At 34.3% G+C, this 18,658-nt stretch overlaps 1 protein-coding gene across 2 annotated transcripts in view; it reads right to left on the bottom strand.

Annotated features, from left to right (window-relative positions):
- The window catches only part of A1CF (APOBEC1 complementation factor), a 50,264-nt gene extending 34,487 nt beyond the window's left edge, over positions 1-15,777 (bottom strand). For both annotated transcript variants that reach the window (XM_081557148.1, XM_081557141.1), the window contains exon 1: positions 15,679-15,777. In XM_081557148.1, coding sequence (XP_081413274.1) covers positions 15,679-15,777 — 99 coding nt within the window. The remainder of the gene's footprint in view (positions 1-15,678) is intronic.
- Positions 15,778-18,658: the final 2,881 nt, after the last annotated feature.

The raw sequence follows: 18,658 nt of genomic DNA on the forward strand, positions 1-18,658 counted from the left end.
GACTTCTCAGATCCTGAATGTTTTTCATCTACAAAATGGAGACATAATCAGCTTTTGATTAAAGGAGATAATGTTTCAGATGTGCATGGCACAGGTCTTGGCATGTGGCATATATTCAATAGTTACTAATCCTCTTCTTGCCTGCCTAGATTGAGGCTGTTTCATGAGCAAGGCAATGTGAGCCCCTAATTAGAAACATCATGAAGGTTAGCATTGGAACTGGCTAATTTGGGGGGTCCCCAGTGAGGGACTTAAATCTGTCTTTGAAGTTGACAAGACTGGGGAGAGGTGTTCACTAATGTTGGATCTTTGTGGGGAACCAGTGCTATTCTCAGCCCAAATATAATTAGCTTCTATTTTTTCCTTTGTCATAAAAAGACCGTTGGTAAATTCAGTGTCCTTTTTTTTTAATTGGAATATAATTGCTTTACAAAGTTGTGTTAGTTTCTGCTCTACAGCAGTGTGAATCAGCTACATAATGTCCTTTTCAGGGAGGAGTAACACAGGGTTTTCTGCCAGTGCTGTCTTTATTTTTCTGAAAGTTGATGACCTAAAAATAACGTCAGGGGCCCCAAAGTGAAAGATAGGCCTAATCCACAACTACTGAGCTGACAGTTCATTTGCTAGAGAGGGATAAATTTACTTTTCACTTAGGCATAGCCAGAGCTCTTTGTTATTATAACTTATTGTGATTTTTGGAAAAAGGAAAATGTAAGGGACCAAATGTCCATATTCATTACTAACTTCTACCGTGATTACTTAAAAAAAATTTTATACCATAAAATGATACATGATGTTGGAAAAAACATGGTAATGTATAAAGTAAAAAAGAAAAATTCTCAATGTTTCACCCTACCTGTTTGTAGAAGCAGTTGTTGTTAAGTTTGTCTGCCTTTCCAAATACTTTTCTATATATATTTCTAAAAGACACATTTTAGTTATTTAAGGACATTGTTTTACATGGTAGTTGTTAAAAATCAAACAGTTTCTAGTTTTATTTTTAAAAATAAAGCAGTTTCTAGTTTCACTGTCAAATCTTTGTGAATACTAACTTGAGACTTTCTCAATTATTTTATAATTGATAATACAAAAGCTTTTTGGATTATGGTATTTAAATAATGTCTTTAATTCTGATCATGTTTTAAATTCCTACTAATTTAATCATGTTGCTTTAAATTAAAAAGATGTCATATGGGTGTTCTACCTTGCCTTGATTACTTTTTGCTTCAAACAAGTAGGTGCTTTTCATTTTACTAAACATGGAAATATTTGCCTCAAGAGTTCTTGTATTTTTTTTCTTCCCCTATATTCTTTTAGGATTATTCATTAAAAGAGCTTTCACTGAGAAACCTGAGAAATGAAATGTTTTATACTTATAGGAAAAAACTTAAGAATGCAATGAGCTATGTCTCAACCAAGAATTTCCTAAAAAATGAATTTGATATTTTTGGAGACATTTTTAAGGTTTTATTTACTTAACAAATATCTATATAGTGCTTACTACATACCAGTCTCTCTTCTAATTCTCAAACAGTTTTATAGGTTATGGACTATGACTATCCTGATTTTACAGAAGACATTGAAGCCCACAAAAGATTAAGTAATTTGCCAAGATCCTGTGGTTGGGAAGTGGGGAAGTCAGAATTTAAAGCCAGGCAGTCTGCTGTCAGAGTCTATCAGCTTAATTTCTACTATATTTTGCTTTGTTATATGAAAGCCTAATCACTTATAACAGATTCATACGTTCAGTTACTTATTTATGAAAAAAATTATCATGCCATTAAATTGCAGACTCTCTGTTGCTTTTAAAATCATTCCAACTTCCAATCATTTTACTACACAAATTTTGGAAAGAACATATCTCATACCTACTTCTTACAGAGAGAAATATTTCTATTGTCCATTCTATAGTCCACCTCCTAGGACTGACTGTTACCATTGAATTGATGCAGATCCCTCTGAGGCCATTTCTATTTATCTCAAGTATCTGGAAATATACTTCTTAATGGATTATTGGAATAAATTTAGTATAAACTTGGCAATATTTGTATTCTTCAACCTAAGGAGACAAAGTTTCATTGCATAATAGTGAAGTGGCTATTCCAGAATTTCTCATTTGACAAGTTTTGATGGCTTGAAAATAAATAGGCAACCGGAAGATTGACCTTTAGAATTTCCTCCTCAAGTTTCCTGCTATAATTGCTAAAAATGTCACCAAACTGTTTTGTGCATTTCATATATATAGGAGAACTCATGCGATTATGAGCCAAAATGATTGATTAGGAGAGATTATTAATTCTGTTGTTTCTGTAACACCAAGAGTATTTTGGGGAATCACCAAGAGTCTGATTGGTGCAGAGATGCCATGAAGTTCAGACACTGGGGCAGATTTGTCCTATGAACAACCCACTGGGCTCAGAATGCACCAGTTAGTGGAGGTCCAGGCCAGTTTAAGACAGGCTCTGCGCATTAGTCATTGGGTTAGAATAGCTGTCCATTACTTGGAAAGGACAGTTGGAAGTTGAATTGCTGGTATTTTAGGCACCATGTTTATAGTTGAGGAGTTTAAAATAGTTAAAGCACTATTAGAGCTGCTCCTCCCTCTCCAGGCTGATGTCCTTCTTATGGGGTGCATTCTTCCAGCAGCATACATGTACAAATAGTTAAAGATAAAAAATACAGGTTTTTGTTTTCTATGAGAGAATGTTCATTAAACTCTGGGATCTTTTATTTTTCCATTCAAAGACATGAATGTCACATACACATAGGTGAAAATCTTAAACTATGTAAATTTCAAAATTAAAGAGCTAATTCTAACTGTAAGTCTAGTGGCTTTAATTTAGATACTGAATACTGAGCTTACCCATAACTCAGTTATATGTTAAGAGTATTTGGAAGTCCCTTCTGCCACAGATATTTTAAGCCCTTTCAGGAAGAAACCACAGAGTCTTTAAGAAATTTTATATACCGTCTTCTTCACCTTGGATAAAACCACCCAACCTTTAATACATGATTCTGAGCAGTAAATCTTAGCTTGAATGACAAGCAGACTGAGTTACTTTGGGCCACATAGCATCTGATCTTTGACTACATCTGAGAAATCTGGGCAAAAACTACCTTTTTCCTATGAGAGTTAAAAATGCCCAGATACTTGCTTTTCTAGTGTCCCTTGTAGCTGGGATAGTTCTGGTTATAATAAAGTTGAATTGGGTTCTGGTGCAGAAACTGTCATGGTGCTAAGGTTAGCATTGACGGTGGATACATTTTGTTACCATTACAGATTTGTGCATGGTTCTGGGTTTCATTTCTAACAGTTTACCCTTTTTGAAATTATTTTATTTTAGTATTATTATTTATTTTTTAAATTGAAACAGTTGATTTCCAATGTTGTGTTATTAATAGTTTCAGCTGTATAGCAAAGTGATTCAGCTATATGTGTATATCTATTTATATATATATTTTCGTAAAAGCTTACATCTTTTTTTACTCTTGAATCTAGTTCTCCAAGTCCAAAATTTCTAGAAACCAGTACCCTTTTAATAAACTCTTTTTCTTCTTAATCAGCCAGAGTTTACCTCTAATACTTTCCCATAATAGTAACAGCAACTGAAAAAACAACAGCTAACCCTGAGTCAAGATCTGTGCAAATTCGTTCCATGTATTAATTAATTTAATCTTCTCAACAAACATTTAAGGATATTATGATTACTTTCATTTTGTGGGTAAGAAATTCAAGGCACAGAATGTGTCTAAAGACATACAAGCAGTAAGTGATAAGGACAAAATTTGAATCCCAAGTCCATGCTTGTAATTTTAGCATTATTTTTCTTTTTTAAAAATATTAACCTAATACGTTCATTTTACAGATGAGGAAGCTGAATCCAGAGATATTATGTGACTTCTGTAAGGTTGCATTGGTTTAATTTATTGCAGAAAATATAGACTAAAAGTCCTCTGGTTCTCAATCTGGTGAACTTGGCATATGTACTGTTCAAAATTCATGATGACCTTTCTTCTCAGGCTTAGCAGTCTCACAATTTTGCATATTGTGTGCCACACTCACTTTCTTGTTCAACTTCATCAAACATGGATACCAGATGGTTAGTTGTCTTGCATAAATGAACCCATTCATAAACTAGAAGGACACTAATTAATGAACCTTCATTCAGTCTATTTTCCTGAGTAGCAATTTCAACTCCTTTAACTGGTTCTTTGGAAAATTTGAAATTCCAAATCTATAATCATCTTTGTGGTTCCCTTTGGTCCTTCGTTTTTTCTTGCCAAGAGGGAAGAAACTGTGTATGTTTCCTTACTAAACTGCTTTCAGATGTTCTCCAACCCATTTTCCAATTGACTACGTTTGTATCTATTTCTGCTCCTGTTCTCTTAAGTGCTGGACAATCTCCCCAAGTTTTGTGGCATTTCTAGCCTTCACAATCATGCCAATCACCAGCGTCATACCAAGAATAATGGTTCTATGGCTAAACTCCTGTGGTCTGTCCTCATGTTTGATGCCTACACATGGAGAACAGCTCTAGGGACTGTGTCTATACATTACTACCATGTTTTCCTAGTTGCTGATTTGTGAAATTGAATAAAGATCTCTACTAGACATTATCATTATTACCTTCCACCTGTACAACGCCTATATACCTCAACATGTGATAGGGTTCAAGGCAAATCTTAGGGGCCTTAAATAAGAGGTACCAAAAGAATCTCCTTAGTTGTGATTTTACCTTTGCCTGCTAACACCATTATTGTTGTGGAGGACAACAGACAGTGCTATAAGGAATGTTTATTTTGTTAATTCTGTGTGAAAGATAACAGTCTGTTTTGTGTATTGTTTGTTTACCCACACATCTTAAGATCAGTGACTTCAAACTGGTAAAATCTACTTTAGGCTGAGAATTTTTCCAAGGCGGAATTTATCTAACTTACATACTTTGGAAGTTTGCATTACCCTTGTTAGGCATTTTTTTTTTTTTACAATCTTTGCAAGGCATACACAATATGAATGCCAGATATTTTTCTTAAAATAGAGAGAAAAATAACGATTGTAGTATAAAACTGAATAAGTGGGATGTTGGAATTTGTAGAAACATGGTACTATAGTTAGTAACAAAGAGGCAAAGCCAGGGCATGACTATATTACATGGATATAAGTTTAGTTTATTATCATACAGCCCAGAGTTTCCCAAAATATCATATGTGAGTTGATATTAGGTAGTTTATAGTCAATGTTTTATTTTAATAGTTATGCATTTATTTTATTGCACATTAGGAATGTAAAACTTTTCCCATTTACATAAGTTAGAAAAAGTCTACTTTTAAAACTAAACAGTATTTCTGTTCAAATTTTTTAATAAATTCTAAATATTATTGTTGGTGGTATGTGTTTATGGCAAAAATCACACCGATGCAAATAGATTTTGGCTTTTGAAAATTTATCTATTTGCTTCAGTCTTCAAAAGGCTCTCACATTTGATCTTTAAAAAATGTATGGTTTGTCCATAGAAACAACTGTTGGCAAATTATGAATCATGTTCCTGATGTATCGTTTTGGAAGAGTGACTGTTGAAATCCTATCGCCTAGGAAGAGTTCTGATTTCAAGTTGTTAGTTGTCTTATGAAGGCAGAACTGATTTGTTATCAAATGATGACTTTAATGATATCTTCTAATATTTCCCCTTTATTTTTAAGGTTTATGTATGACAACCACCCTTTAGGATTTCAGTATCTCAGTAGTGGAAGTATTTAAAAGCAAATAGGTTTTTAAAAATAACTTGTGTTTTGTAAAGCTTCCTTGACATTTTTGGCTAATTCATGGGAATATGAAATTCAAGAATATTCTTATACAAATTTAGAAATCAGAAAATATATTTTTTGGAGTTTGTATGTGTGTTTCTGCATAAGAGAACAAGTGAAATGCCAATTCACTTCTAAGACACTCTGTTTACATTTGCCCTGAGGTTCACTAATGTGGACTGCAAAGCATATATTATCTTGAGACCAGGATTTACTGTGTTCATGTTCACTTCTGGCTCTGGGTATGTGTCTTGTCTCACTGCTCCAACCTGCAGGAATCTATAAACTACATCTAAGAAATAGCTAGATGAAAGCTTTGGTGATTCCTTTATCTGTTTTGGGCTTTTATCATTTTGGAATGTGTAATTTATACAATAGGTCCATCCAACTTTTTATTATAGATACAATTTGCCCTTTTGCATTGACTAACTGATAGTAGTCGGAGATCTGGTTAAATGACATAAAGATATTCACATGCAGATTTGACCTTATGTAGATAAAAAACATTTGCTTTGGGTTAATTGTTCTTCTATCCTTTTCTAGTTCAACATATGCCAAGGAGAATTCCGAATGCACTTGTTCTTTTAGCATGTGAGAAATCTTATACAGTAATTATTCTTCTTGCCACACCCAGAAGAATTTTTGACAAGCTAAGAGACTCAGCAAGGCACTAAATCTTTCCTCAGGAAATTCTTCATTTAAAAGGGAAAAAGATTAACGAAGTGATTGCAGAGGTCTTGGGAGAGTATTAGGATGCTTGTGAAATGGAGTCTGACTTTTGCCATATTTAAGTGTGGAAACATATTCATAGAATGTGTTTTGAGTTAGTCAATAGGATCCTTAAAGGAAATATAGGGATTTTTAAAATCCAATTGCATATCCACTTGACACTTCGTCCATTAATTATTCAATACTTAATGACTTTCTTTGCATTGATTCACTGTCTTAAACTTATGCAAAAAAGAAAATATCATTCTCTTAAGTGGAATATCATTTCCCACAAATGAAAGGTCATTATTTAAACCTACAAAAGAAAGAAACCATGATCAAATTCTAGCCAGACATTGTTACTTACTAAAAACTGATCCCTAGTCCTCTTCTCTATTTTAAAAGATTAGCAGGGGAAGGAGAGATGTTTAAGATCTAAAAACTTTCCTCATCAGAAAACTTAAAAGAGAATTGAAAGTGGAATAATTCTCACACAATGAAATTCAAGGTTATTGAATGTTCTGTCAATGTATTGTTCAAGATCACTTCAGCTCTCTGCCCTGCATCTCTGAAACAATGTTTAGAAAAAGGATCATGGCTACTGAAATCCCACCCAGCTTCATGATTGTATGCTTTTGTGATCTCTTTTTTCTCTTTAGCTTATGTTAGAGAGTTCTCCTTGCATGTCATTATAAGATTTTAGGTGAAGATTAAGAGCCACTTATTTTTTGTTGCTGATTGATATTAAACCAACAGGTAACAGTTTTAAAAGTCCTGAAGTTACCTGCAAACAAAGTCTAAAGTTCAAAACTGCCATCAATGCTTCTGTGTGAGTCATGAAATTTACAGCATTTTTTAAGCCAACAAAACAGAAACCGTCACATCCTTCTATTTTAAGGGAAAGCACTATAGTTCATATTTTGCAAATATTTTGAACCTTATATCGAAGACCTCATATGTAACCCACTCCCTATTAGGTGAGTGGAGAAGAAATTCATTGCTGTTTGAAAATAGCTCCTGGAATGCATTTCTAATTCTTGGGATGCTGAAGTTCCCATCTCATGTCAGGTACATGCACCCTCCACAAAAGGATTCACAGAACTGCTCCTTCATTTGGAGTCTTCCACACCAGGCTATGGTATTGCTGGCTAGTAAAAGCAAAGATTCTTAGGAGCTTGAAAATGAAGTTAGCCTATGGGTGGCTAGAGTGGTGACCTTATGGAATCACGCCTGTGATGATCTAATGGTACCATCCTGTTCTCATGTTTAGTGCCACCTATTTAAAGAATTAGCATTCATGCACTTGATGAATGACATAAGTCCCTGAATAACGGGGACCGAAGCAGGTGGTAAGAACAGGCAACAAAAGAAAAAGGAGGACCCAAGAGCTATATTTTGTCATGGAGTCAAACTCTTATTTCTGTCCCTAGGATTTTTGTGTGGTGGTTGGAAAAGAATGTCAATGCCACAGGGTTTTTCCATCTGCTTCTCGCTGATCTAGTCTAGTTGAAGCCAGTTGTAAACTCTGGGATCCTAAGTTACTTATTTTTATGGCATTGTTTGTAGAAAAAAATTTCCATTTCAAAAGTACCTAAGGAAAGTTACTAAAGCACATTATACCAAACCAAAGAGATAGGGGAGTTAATTTGAGGCACATAAGCAGAGAACGGTCTTCTAATCAGATTAATGTTGACCTAGTGCCACCTTTTGTACCTTTTGGCTTGTAGGTATTTATTTAGGAATTGAACATATTAGAAAATTAAAATATATGTTGCAGTGAAACTCCAAATAAGAGAACACGCATGGAAAGGGACGTTTGAGAAATGGAATTAAAGTCTGTAATTTGTTCCTAGTTTGAGGGAATTGCTCCTAGGAGCAGACTGATGACTGACTGAAAAAGGGAGAGAAAGATGAAGTGCGCTGATTTCTTGTTTATCTGCTGTAATCTTACGGAAATTGAGGCACTCTATTGTCTTCACTGCTTGCATGTCGTTGTGCATTTTACAAATATTTTGGTTAATCAGGACCCCCCAAGTGATCCCCTCTGCCAAAGATGCTGCTTTGTTTTTGGCTCCTGGCCATGTTTGTTTGCTCTCATCCTTTATGTCTCAACTTCAATTTCATCTTGTCTGAAGAAGGCCTTCTACCATTCTGTCACTTGACCTGATTTATGATATTCATAGCATTTAACATGCTATGCTATTATTTTATTTCTTGCTTATTTTCTCTCTTCCTTTGAGTAATTTTCATGAAGGCAGGCACCATGTCTCTATTTGTGGAGTAAATAAATAAGTGAAGGAACAAGGGTTCAGGCTTGAACTGGTTGGTAGGACAAGGAGGGTTGCTCCTAGATCCTTTAAGGAATCTTAAACCCTCATGTATGTTATAGGGCATTTTCTTTATGAACTGTGAATTAGAGAGCAGACTTGTGGTTGCCAAGGGGGAGGGGGAGCAGGGGAGGATTGGATTGGGAGTTTTGGGTTAGCAGATGCAAACTATATATATATATATAGTAATGTTTAAAATACTGTAATGTTTAAAAATATCATTATATAGGAACAACTCCCTGAATTGTATTAATATACTTATTAATATCTGTACTTTTGTACGGAGACTTTTTAAAAAGTACATTTGAGTGGAGTATATATATATATATATATATATAGTGGATAAGCAAGATCCTATAGTATAGCACAGGGAACTATATTCAATATCCTGTATTAAACTATAATGGAAAAGTATATGAAAAAAGAATATATATATGTACATATATATACACACACACACATATATGTATAACTGAATCACTTTGCTGTACACCAGAAACTAACATGACACTGTAAATCAACTGTACTTCAATATTTTAAAAACCTATGGATTAACTTAGAGAGTACTAAATTAAGGATTAGAGTTGGGAGTCAGCAAACTTTTTCTGTAAAAGGCCAGATAGTTGATATTTTAGGATTAAAAAAAACAACAACAACCTTTTAAAATTGTGAGAACCGCTCTTGTCCTTAAATCACTGCAGAAACAGGCTGTGGCCACATTTCAGTCATGGATCAGTTTGCTGACCTCTGGTTTATGTCCTTACTGAACTGTATAACTCTGGAGCTTGTTTTCCAACAGTGAAATGGAATCGTTGGATTGTATCAGTATTAAATATGCACACAGAAAACATATAAAGAATTAGAAAGAATCGCCTAGTGAACCCAAGCATCTATCATCCAGCTTCTATAATGAAGTTTTCTTCATGAAATTTTCCTAGGTTTTCTATTCCTAACTGAATGCTTCTTAGAAATATTTTCTACTTTATGAGATTTTTTTCCTCGAAATAAAAATAATCCATATTCATTATAAAAAGTTTGGAAAATAAATAAGAGCACAAGAAAGAAAAAGCTATCCTTATCAGAGATTACCTTTTATTATCTTCTAATATTTGTGTGTGTGAATAATTTCTTAAAATATGATCTGTAAGCTGATACATACAGGTTTGCTTTCTTATTTTTAACTAAATTTTAAAATTTGGACATTTTCCCATGTCTTTCTTTGAAATCAAAGTTTTATATGACCATATAGTTTGAAAATATAAGGGTGACATATTTTATACAACCAGTAATATTTTATTGGGCATTTATGATGATATGTCCAATATTTTTAAACATATAAATTCCACTATGATGAACATCCTTATGTCTAAGTATTAGTCCTTATTCCTTAGGTCAAAGACTATGGTCAATTTTAAAGCTCTAAACAGAAATGTTACACCCGTTTAATGCAGTCTTATGTTGTCCTTTTAAGTTCTAGATAAATTAATTTTCATTGCAATTACTTGGTATGCATTTTAGGTCAGCTGCTATAATTTATACTTCTGTAATCTCAAGGACTAATACTAACACATTGTGTTTCATAATAAGGATTAGGGGAAAACAGCAAAGAAAACTTTATTAAAAACAACCACTGCATTAGATAGACAGTATAACTGACATACCACATAAATATTTGTGTTGTAATTTATAGAAAATAGATTATCTATAGGGTAATTGGACAAAGTATTAACACATGCCATATTTTAAATTGCTTAAAAATACTCTATAACCATCGGGTCTTCTTTAAAATATATTCAGACTACTTAAGAGTGATCTTTATTAACTATATATTTAGACTTCATTGTAGTAGATCTGGTGTAAACTGACTCCACATTGGGTAGAAAGTTTTCTGAAAATATTCATCTATGAAAATGTGTTTTTCTAGTTTTAAGGAGAAAATTCTGGATGAAAGGAACATCAGATGTCACAGAGTTGATGACCCACACTAGTAATACATTCTGGAGGAAAGGATCATCATAATGTTATTTTTTTCCCCTTTGTGTCTCAAATATATGGTAGTTTTGGAAGATCTGGGAAATACAGTTAAGAGTGGAAAAGTGTAAAAAAACTCCACATCTAAGTCCATTGCCTAGACACAAATTTTATTTACAAGTTAGCATTGCAGCACCCATCTGAAATCTCTCTATGCGGCATAATGCGACGAAGTTGAAAGTTTAGCTTGTCAACATTACACAGTTTTTATAACAATATTTATTGAACCTCTATTCATTAAAATTCTTTTATCATTTAAAGAAATTTGATAAAAATTTTAGTTATCAATTCTAAAGATATCCAATTATTATTTAAAAAGAATATCACAAGGCATATATTCAGATCCTCATGAGCACGTTTTATTGCATCAGTTTGGATGTAAGAGACCGACTCATGTTATTAAGTAACCTGTAAAATTCTATTTTTGGCAGCTGTATTTGTCTTGCTAGTGATAAGAGTGCACAGATTAGTCACACTTTCTTTTTGGAATTCTTGTTTTGCAAGTATTCAGCATTCAGTATCAGAGACTGCAAAGGTACAGCTGAAGCAAATCCTTCAAACCCTAACTTAGTGAATACTGTAATGTTTAAAAATATCATTATATAGGAACAACTCCCTGAATTGTATTAATATACTTATTAATATCTGTACTTTTGTACGGAGACTTTTTAAAAAGTACATCTGATGTTGTTCTTTTATTTGATGATGATGCTAATGTTTTCTCTAATCCAGAGTAGGGAGACTGAAATACTGAGAAGACTGAAGGATTTTCCCTAAACTGCTGAGTTTGAAGCTGTGTCTCAGTACATGCTGGTTTCCTTTTCCAATTAAACAAGTTTGCTGACCAATAACTAGATTGAGCATATGCTAGAATAACAAAACTTTGACTAAGAGTGGAGTAGGTCCTAGCCAATCTTCTGGGAAGTTAAGGCCGAGAGCTGTTAAGGGGCTTGAGTTTGGAGTTAACATATACACAGTAGTATATATAAAATAGGTAAACAACAAAGGCCTACTATATAGCACAGGGAGCTATACTTAATATATTGTAGCAACCTACAAATATATATACTTACATATATTTTTACATACAAACCTGAATCACTTTGCTGTATACCTGAAAGTAATACAACATTGTAAAGCAACTATATTTCAATGTAAAAAAGGAACTAAAAGAGAAAAAAAATGATTATTCTTGTGTGTGGTCAAGACTGGGTTAAATAACAGGTCTCTGATTTGAAGTCTTGGGTGACTTTCTATGCTTTGCAGTCAAAATCAGAAAGGATTTTCCAAATCATTCAAAATGATTGAACTGAATCGTGTGCATATTTACATCTTAATTAGAGGCTTTTGATCTGCATAGCAAAGGTTTCAGAACTTTAGGTTTCTACATCACTAGAAAATTTCTGATCCAGTAGTCATTCTGCTAATAAATGATTATTTCAAGTGAATCATGTTACAAAGTTTAAGCTCAACAAAGTGCTTTTAGCATGCTCTGGCATGCTAATCTCTCAAACAGCAATCTTAAAGATAACATTATAATAGCACTTAGTTCTGTAAATCTTCCTGGAAATTTTAGCCAATTGCAGTGGAATTATGGCCCATTTGGGCAAACTGTCCAACTCCTTGAGTTTTGTTTTCCTTATCTGGAAATCGGAGACGATCATAGTAACTAACTCACAGGGTTGTGGTTAGGACTAAACGAATTAATAGACATAAAGCAGTTGGAATATAAGTGCCCAATAACTGTTTACTATTTTGTAATTGCTATTAACTTGTGATCTAAATCCTTATTATTAATATTTTCTGAATGTAATTGATTATGTAAGACCAAAGTAATAGGCAAATAGGCCATATATTTTTAGGTGTCTTTTATTTGAAAACATTTTGCATAATAAGGGTAAAATAGCCCTATTATTTTTTCCTTTTTAATGAAAATGTTCTTAAATTATTAGGATTATGAAAAGGTCTCCATTGCTCTTTGAACAAATGAATTGTTTTTTGCAAGCTTTTTACATTGTTTTAATATGCTAAAATTTTCTATTCTGCAGAATTTTCTAAATGATTACTTAGTGACTTTTATGTTTCATTTGTAACAGGATTTAAAGATGGAATTCTTCTGGCCTCTGATATGGATATGAAACTTACTGGACCAGCAAGCAGGACAAGGAGGTAGGGAGAAACTGTTTAACAACTTTAACTCAACACTTCCTACCCCTCCCCATCTGTGAGTTTAGAAAAAATACTGAAGAGTTTAAGAGGAATTTTTGGAATTGATTTAAATATCTCTGGAGCCCATTGCTGGTGTGTTGTGAATCCTAGTTCCCCCTAAGTGGGAGGAATTTTGAGGTGCTTCTCAGCTCACCTAGAGCAGAGGAGGGGAGTAAGGAAAAAGCTCATGGAGTTTGCTATGTACTGCCTGCAGTTGGAAACACCCAAGGATGGTAGGTCTAACTTACCCCTGGAGTATCTCACGGTGAGCAATAGGCTGGCCATTTGCTTTGATGGTGGTGAGAAGGAGAACTGGTTGCTTCATCTCACCTGCACTTGCAGGTTTTACTGGGTCAGAATGTGAGTTTCCAGGGGTCTAGAGTTTGGCCACATGTAGGAATTAGGGTTGAAGTTTTATCTCTTCCAAGAGGGATGCTAAGGAGTGTCAAAAAGAGCTCTGTCGAAGGAGACTGGGTCTCAGGGAAGTAGCCTCTAGCTAGAGGGACCCCGGGCAGTGGAATTCAGGGTGTCTCTGATGACTCTAGAGAGTACCCTAGGAGCTTTACACATCTGCCAGGCCCAGAGACCAATGTCAAAAGCAGTCAAGCGAAAACTTTCCCGTCCCCTCTCCTTTACTTTCATCCCTTTCTTCTGGTTAGTAAACTTATGTAGGGAACTATGCTTCTGAGAGCATAAAGAGAAAAAAATAGAAATTGCCTTCCACCCTGATATGCGTGGGAAAGGGAAATAGCTTTCACTTTGAATGAAGTTAAGTTTTTATTCTACTGGACTAGACATATTCATTACTTAGCAGCTGATTTTTTATTAGCTGAAAGTTACCAGAAAAGTCATGAGACTTGCCCTGAATTTCATCTAGGGGAAATGAAAGAACCAGTGCCCAGAATAAAGTTAAATGGGCAATTTATATTGTTTTAGGGTAATTTCTCATAAACTTCTGCTTGTTGAGGGTAATTATATATTCACAGTTAAGACCTTGATATTAGAAATAGTGTCACACTAGAAATGTTTATATATATTTTCATCATTATATTTCAGATCATTAGAGGTTTGTTTCCACAAGGAGAATATCCTTATGTATGAATATTGACAAATTGCTTTTCAAAAGGGTTTAAGTTCTTTTCACTACCACTGTTCTTATATGAGTGTTTCAGATACAAAGAAGTTAAAAAGATAAACTGATTTAAAATTATTGATTTTATAGCATTTATGAGACTGCTGTTTACAAAAGAAAAAGAATGTTTTTTTTCAGCTAACCATACTTGAGCAAATGTAAAAAATTATTCTAAATATTTCTGTTTTATAGACTGTAAATGCTATCGAATTTTCTCTGTGGCTTATGAAAACCCCTTTATATAGGAAAAGACTGCATAAAAAATTTCAGTCAGGCATTAATTTTGAAGCACATTAAATTTGAAGATAAAGGCATTTAGATTATTAATGATCCTAAAATAGACTTTTATTAAGTATTAAAAACTAATAATGCATTAGTATCCCCCTTGGTTTAAACTTTTAGGAGTCTTTTTGACATAATACTTTCTGAAATCTTAAAAAGACTAAATAAATACTCTTCATTAGGATGGGAAATTAGAAATAACTTTGAGCATTATCTCTAACAAAGTGTGCCATGACTCATAAGATTATTAAAAAGTGTGCTACGTTTAGTTTTCAATTGATCTGACAAAGGAACTTGCAGTAAGGGACACTACTGTATATTTTATTGTTATCCACTTATGACTTTCATTTTCATAATGGCACAAAGTTTTGGTTAAGTCAGGGAAGCATGTAGGAAAAAGATAACAGCTGAGAATTAAAATATTAACACTTTGTTTTACTGTAAAAGTGTTAATATTTTAATTCTCAGCTGTTATCTTTGAGCAACATTAAAAAAAAAGAGCAGCATTATTTCTTCAGATAAGATAATTTATATGTATAATACTAGTTTGCTTTCCGACGTATCGTAAACTCTCTAACAGAGGTTATCATAAAGACAATAATACGCAGATAATTCTGAACAACTAGTGACTATGAATAGTTAGTTTGGGAGAGAAATTATTATATATCCTAAATGGCTTGAGTAGTTATTTTGAGAAAACATCCTGGAATAACTACGCTGACCAAATGGTCAGTTCTTGGATCCTTCATCTACAAGTTGTCATACCTCCATAGTCAGAAATCTCTCTGGAAACCAAAGCAAGTCTCTGGATAGTTTGTTTTCTGCTGATTTCTTGAAACACCAACTTGGTTCTACTTCACTAACTGCTCTCAGTGGTGAATTCCAGATGCCTTTTCTTATTCTAAATTGGCCTTTCAGAACTGTGATAGTCTTCATGATTGTGAACACTAGTTCAGCTTCCAAATGACAAGGCAAAATTGAGTTGATAACCCAGAGTAGAGAGAATATCACCTGTAAGGTCCCCTGCAAGACTGAAAGGATCCAACTTCCTCTGCCCCAGGAAAGGAATGTCCATCTTAAGAGATATACAACTGACCAGTCACATTTTACATGCTAGGATCACCGATATTCCCACCACTCTGAGTTCAGTGGTGAGCCTCAGCAGATGGCACGAGAAGTTCCTACCTGGACCAAGCTATATCCTGTGCGCTGGACCAGTGCGCGGAGGGCTGCTTCCTTCTGGGTTCCGCTCAATCCATCCCCGGATTTGTGATTTGATTCCATTGAGAGTGATTATCAGCAAAAAATCAGGTTAATTAGGGTTGCTCACTGAAACCAAATTTAAGATAAATTAAGTAAATTACTATTACCTAGTCCAAATGTGTCCCTTTCATGAAGGACATCTTCAGGAAACATTCTCTATAAATGAGTCACTAAGGATAGAGTAACTAACAGTCACTCACAAACCAGACCAGTTAATCCTCATTAAAAAAGAGCTTTTTAAAAATGTTCAGTTTTAGTTGAAATTTAGAAGTAAAAATTGAATAATATCTTTTTTTACACTTAGAAGGCAGACCAGTATTTCTCAATCCAGTTATCCCAGAATGTCACCAAATGCTCGAAAACAAATTCGTTCTTACCAATTAAAAGAATATGTAGAAAGGTCCTTGCAAATGTGGGGAGAGAGCACTGTTACTAAATCAAATCAACTAGGATATGGTATGAAGAGTCTGAAAGTTTCAATTTCATTTATCTGTTCTGTTACCTAGGACATTTATCAACCTATTCTTCAAAGATAAATTTCTAGACCAGAGTCTGCTGGTACCAGATATACAAAAGTCATGCAAACTACTCTGTAATAAAAGTGTCACGTGAGGTTTAGCAGAACAAGGACAATGGATCCTTCTGAGTGGTGCTGGAAGTGCCTACTGACACCTGGATCATATACGACATGGACCACTCAGGAAAGGATGTGAGGCCTCTGTAAAATCCAAGAAATTACAAAAATTTGCATATGTCAATGTTGATCTATGTGGGCTTCCCAGGTGGCTCAGTGGTAAAAAACCTGCCTGCCAATGCAGGAGACACGGGTTCGATCCCTGGGTCGGGAAGATTCATTGGAGAAGGACATGGCAGCCCATTCCAGTATTCTTGCCTGGGGAGTCCCATGGACAGAGGAGCCTGGTGGGCTACAGTCCATGGGATTGTGAAGATATGGACACGACTGAGTGAGCACACGTGCTGATCTTTGTAGCTAAAAATAGGAAACTTCAGCATTTCATTATCTATACTTTTTATTTGGGAACATGATTTGAGCCCCATTCCCAATCTGATGGTCACTCAAATCTAGAGATTCCCAGAGCAAGGACACATCCATGGTGAATGTCCCAGTTCACAGTGGTGAGAGGCCCTGTGGGTTTCCATATACAGAGAGGGATGAGCGGGAGTGACTCACTGAAGCTTCTGTGCTGGATGTTCACTGCCTGATGTACTCTGCCAACCAGGACAGAGGAAGCTTGTTTTACACTGATTTGAATCACATGCAAATATTATGCATATCACTATAGGCCTTCTAAAAACTTCTCTGTCCTATGCATTGGGGTTTCCTATACTACTTTGGTTTTCATTTAAAGATTCAGAGTAAATGTACCATTAACAATGCAGGGAATGGGTAAAAAATTAGGTGACAAAAGTGAAGCTGAGATAATCATTTGAGTAAAATGCAGCTTCAAAGTATTCTATTATTAAAAGTAATAAAATAAAAACGTTCCCAAACTAATAGAAAAACATCATCGAGAAAGTAATGTTTTTCATATAATTTAGAAAACTCAATTGAGATTCCAGCAAGAATATTCTTTAGCTGTTAAAGGGATAGAACAGTTTCTTGTTCTGCATATAAGCATGGCCATTCTTGCCCAGAATTTTCTCATAATTCTTGCCTGCTTCTGACCCAGATTGATTCAGTGCTCAATCATTCATTCTCTCAAGAAGCAATTAGTTAGTGTTGTCTGTATGCCAGTTTCATTTTCTGCCCAGCTTTAGGGCATTGTGTTCTATGGACAGTTGACTAAGTTTCTGTGTCTGTTACTTTACAAAAGGCAGAGTTTTGTTTGTTTCCATTTTAATTTTGTATCTTGGCTAAGACAAACTGGAATGTATTTTTTGATAGTGGTGGTTTGATATACATATATGCAGCAATGACTTGTAGATTTACTGATACATTTATAGTATAAATAGTTTCTATGCATACTACAAAGTAGGCATAAAATGAGACCTATATTTAGTTTATAATTCTAAACTTCTGATGAAATAGTTATAGAAGTTTCTATGAAACAATATAAATCATCTTAAAAAATAAAACTACAAATGCATTTTGTATTAAAAAAAAAAAGGCATTTTGTGCCATTGGTAGCAATACAGATGAACCTAGAAATTATCATACTAAGTGAAGTCAGGCAGACAAAGACAAATATCATATGTTATCATTTATATGTGGAATCTAAAAAATGATACAAATGAACTTATATTCAAAACAAGAATATATCCACAGACATAGAAAACAAACTTATGGTTACCAAAGGGGAAAAGAAGAGAGAGGGATAAATTAGAAGTTTGGGATTAATATATACTCATTACTGTATGTAAAATAGATAACCAACAGGAACCTACTCTATAGCAAACAGAACTATACTCAATATTTTGTAATAACCTATAAGGGAAAAGAATCTGAAAAGAATATATATATTCTATATATATTCAGTCATGTGTGTGTGTGCGTGTGTGTATGTGTGTATGTATAAAACGGAATCACTGCGATGTATACCTGAAACTAACACAGCGTTGTAAATCAACTGTACCTCAAAAACTTATAAGTTAAAAAAACCCAAAAGGGATTTTGAATATTTATAAAAAATAAGCTAGTTGTAAAGACTAATTCTAATTTGTTCACTTTTCCCAAATGTTACTAAAATTGCCTTTTCATCAGGATATTCTCAAATGATCCCACAATGCTAGATTTAACCCATAAGAGCAAGGAGGTCGTGGATGGACTGGGGTCTGATGAGGTTAGTCTTGTGTGTGTTACAGATGTTAGAAGGCAAAGTCTGTTGTCTTCTAGCCAAATTGTAAGTTTACTTTTTGCTGAACTTCATCTTCTCCATCAGGA

The sequence above is a fragment of the Giraffa tippelskirchi genome, chromosome 2 (genome assembly GCF_054371585.1).
Source record: "Giraffa tippelskirchi isolate mGirTip1 chromosome 2, T2T-mGirTip1v1.2.pri, whole genome shotgun sequence".
In the NCBI taxonomy this organism is placed as follows: domain Eukaryota; kingdom Metazoa; phylum Chordata; class Mammalia; order Artiodactyla; family Giraffidae; genus Giraffa; species Giraffa tippelskirchi.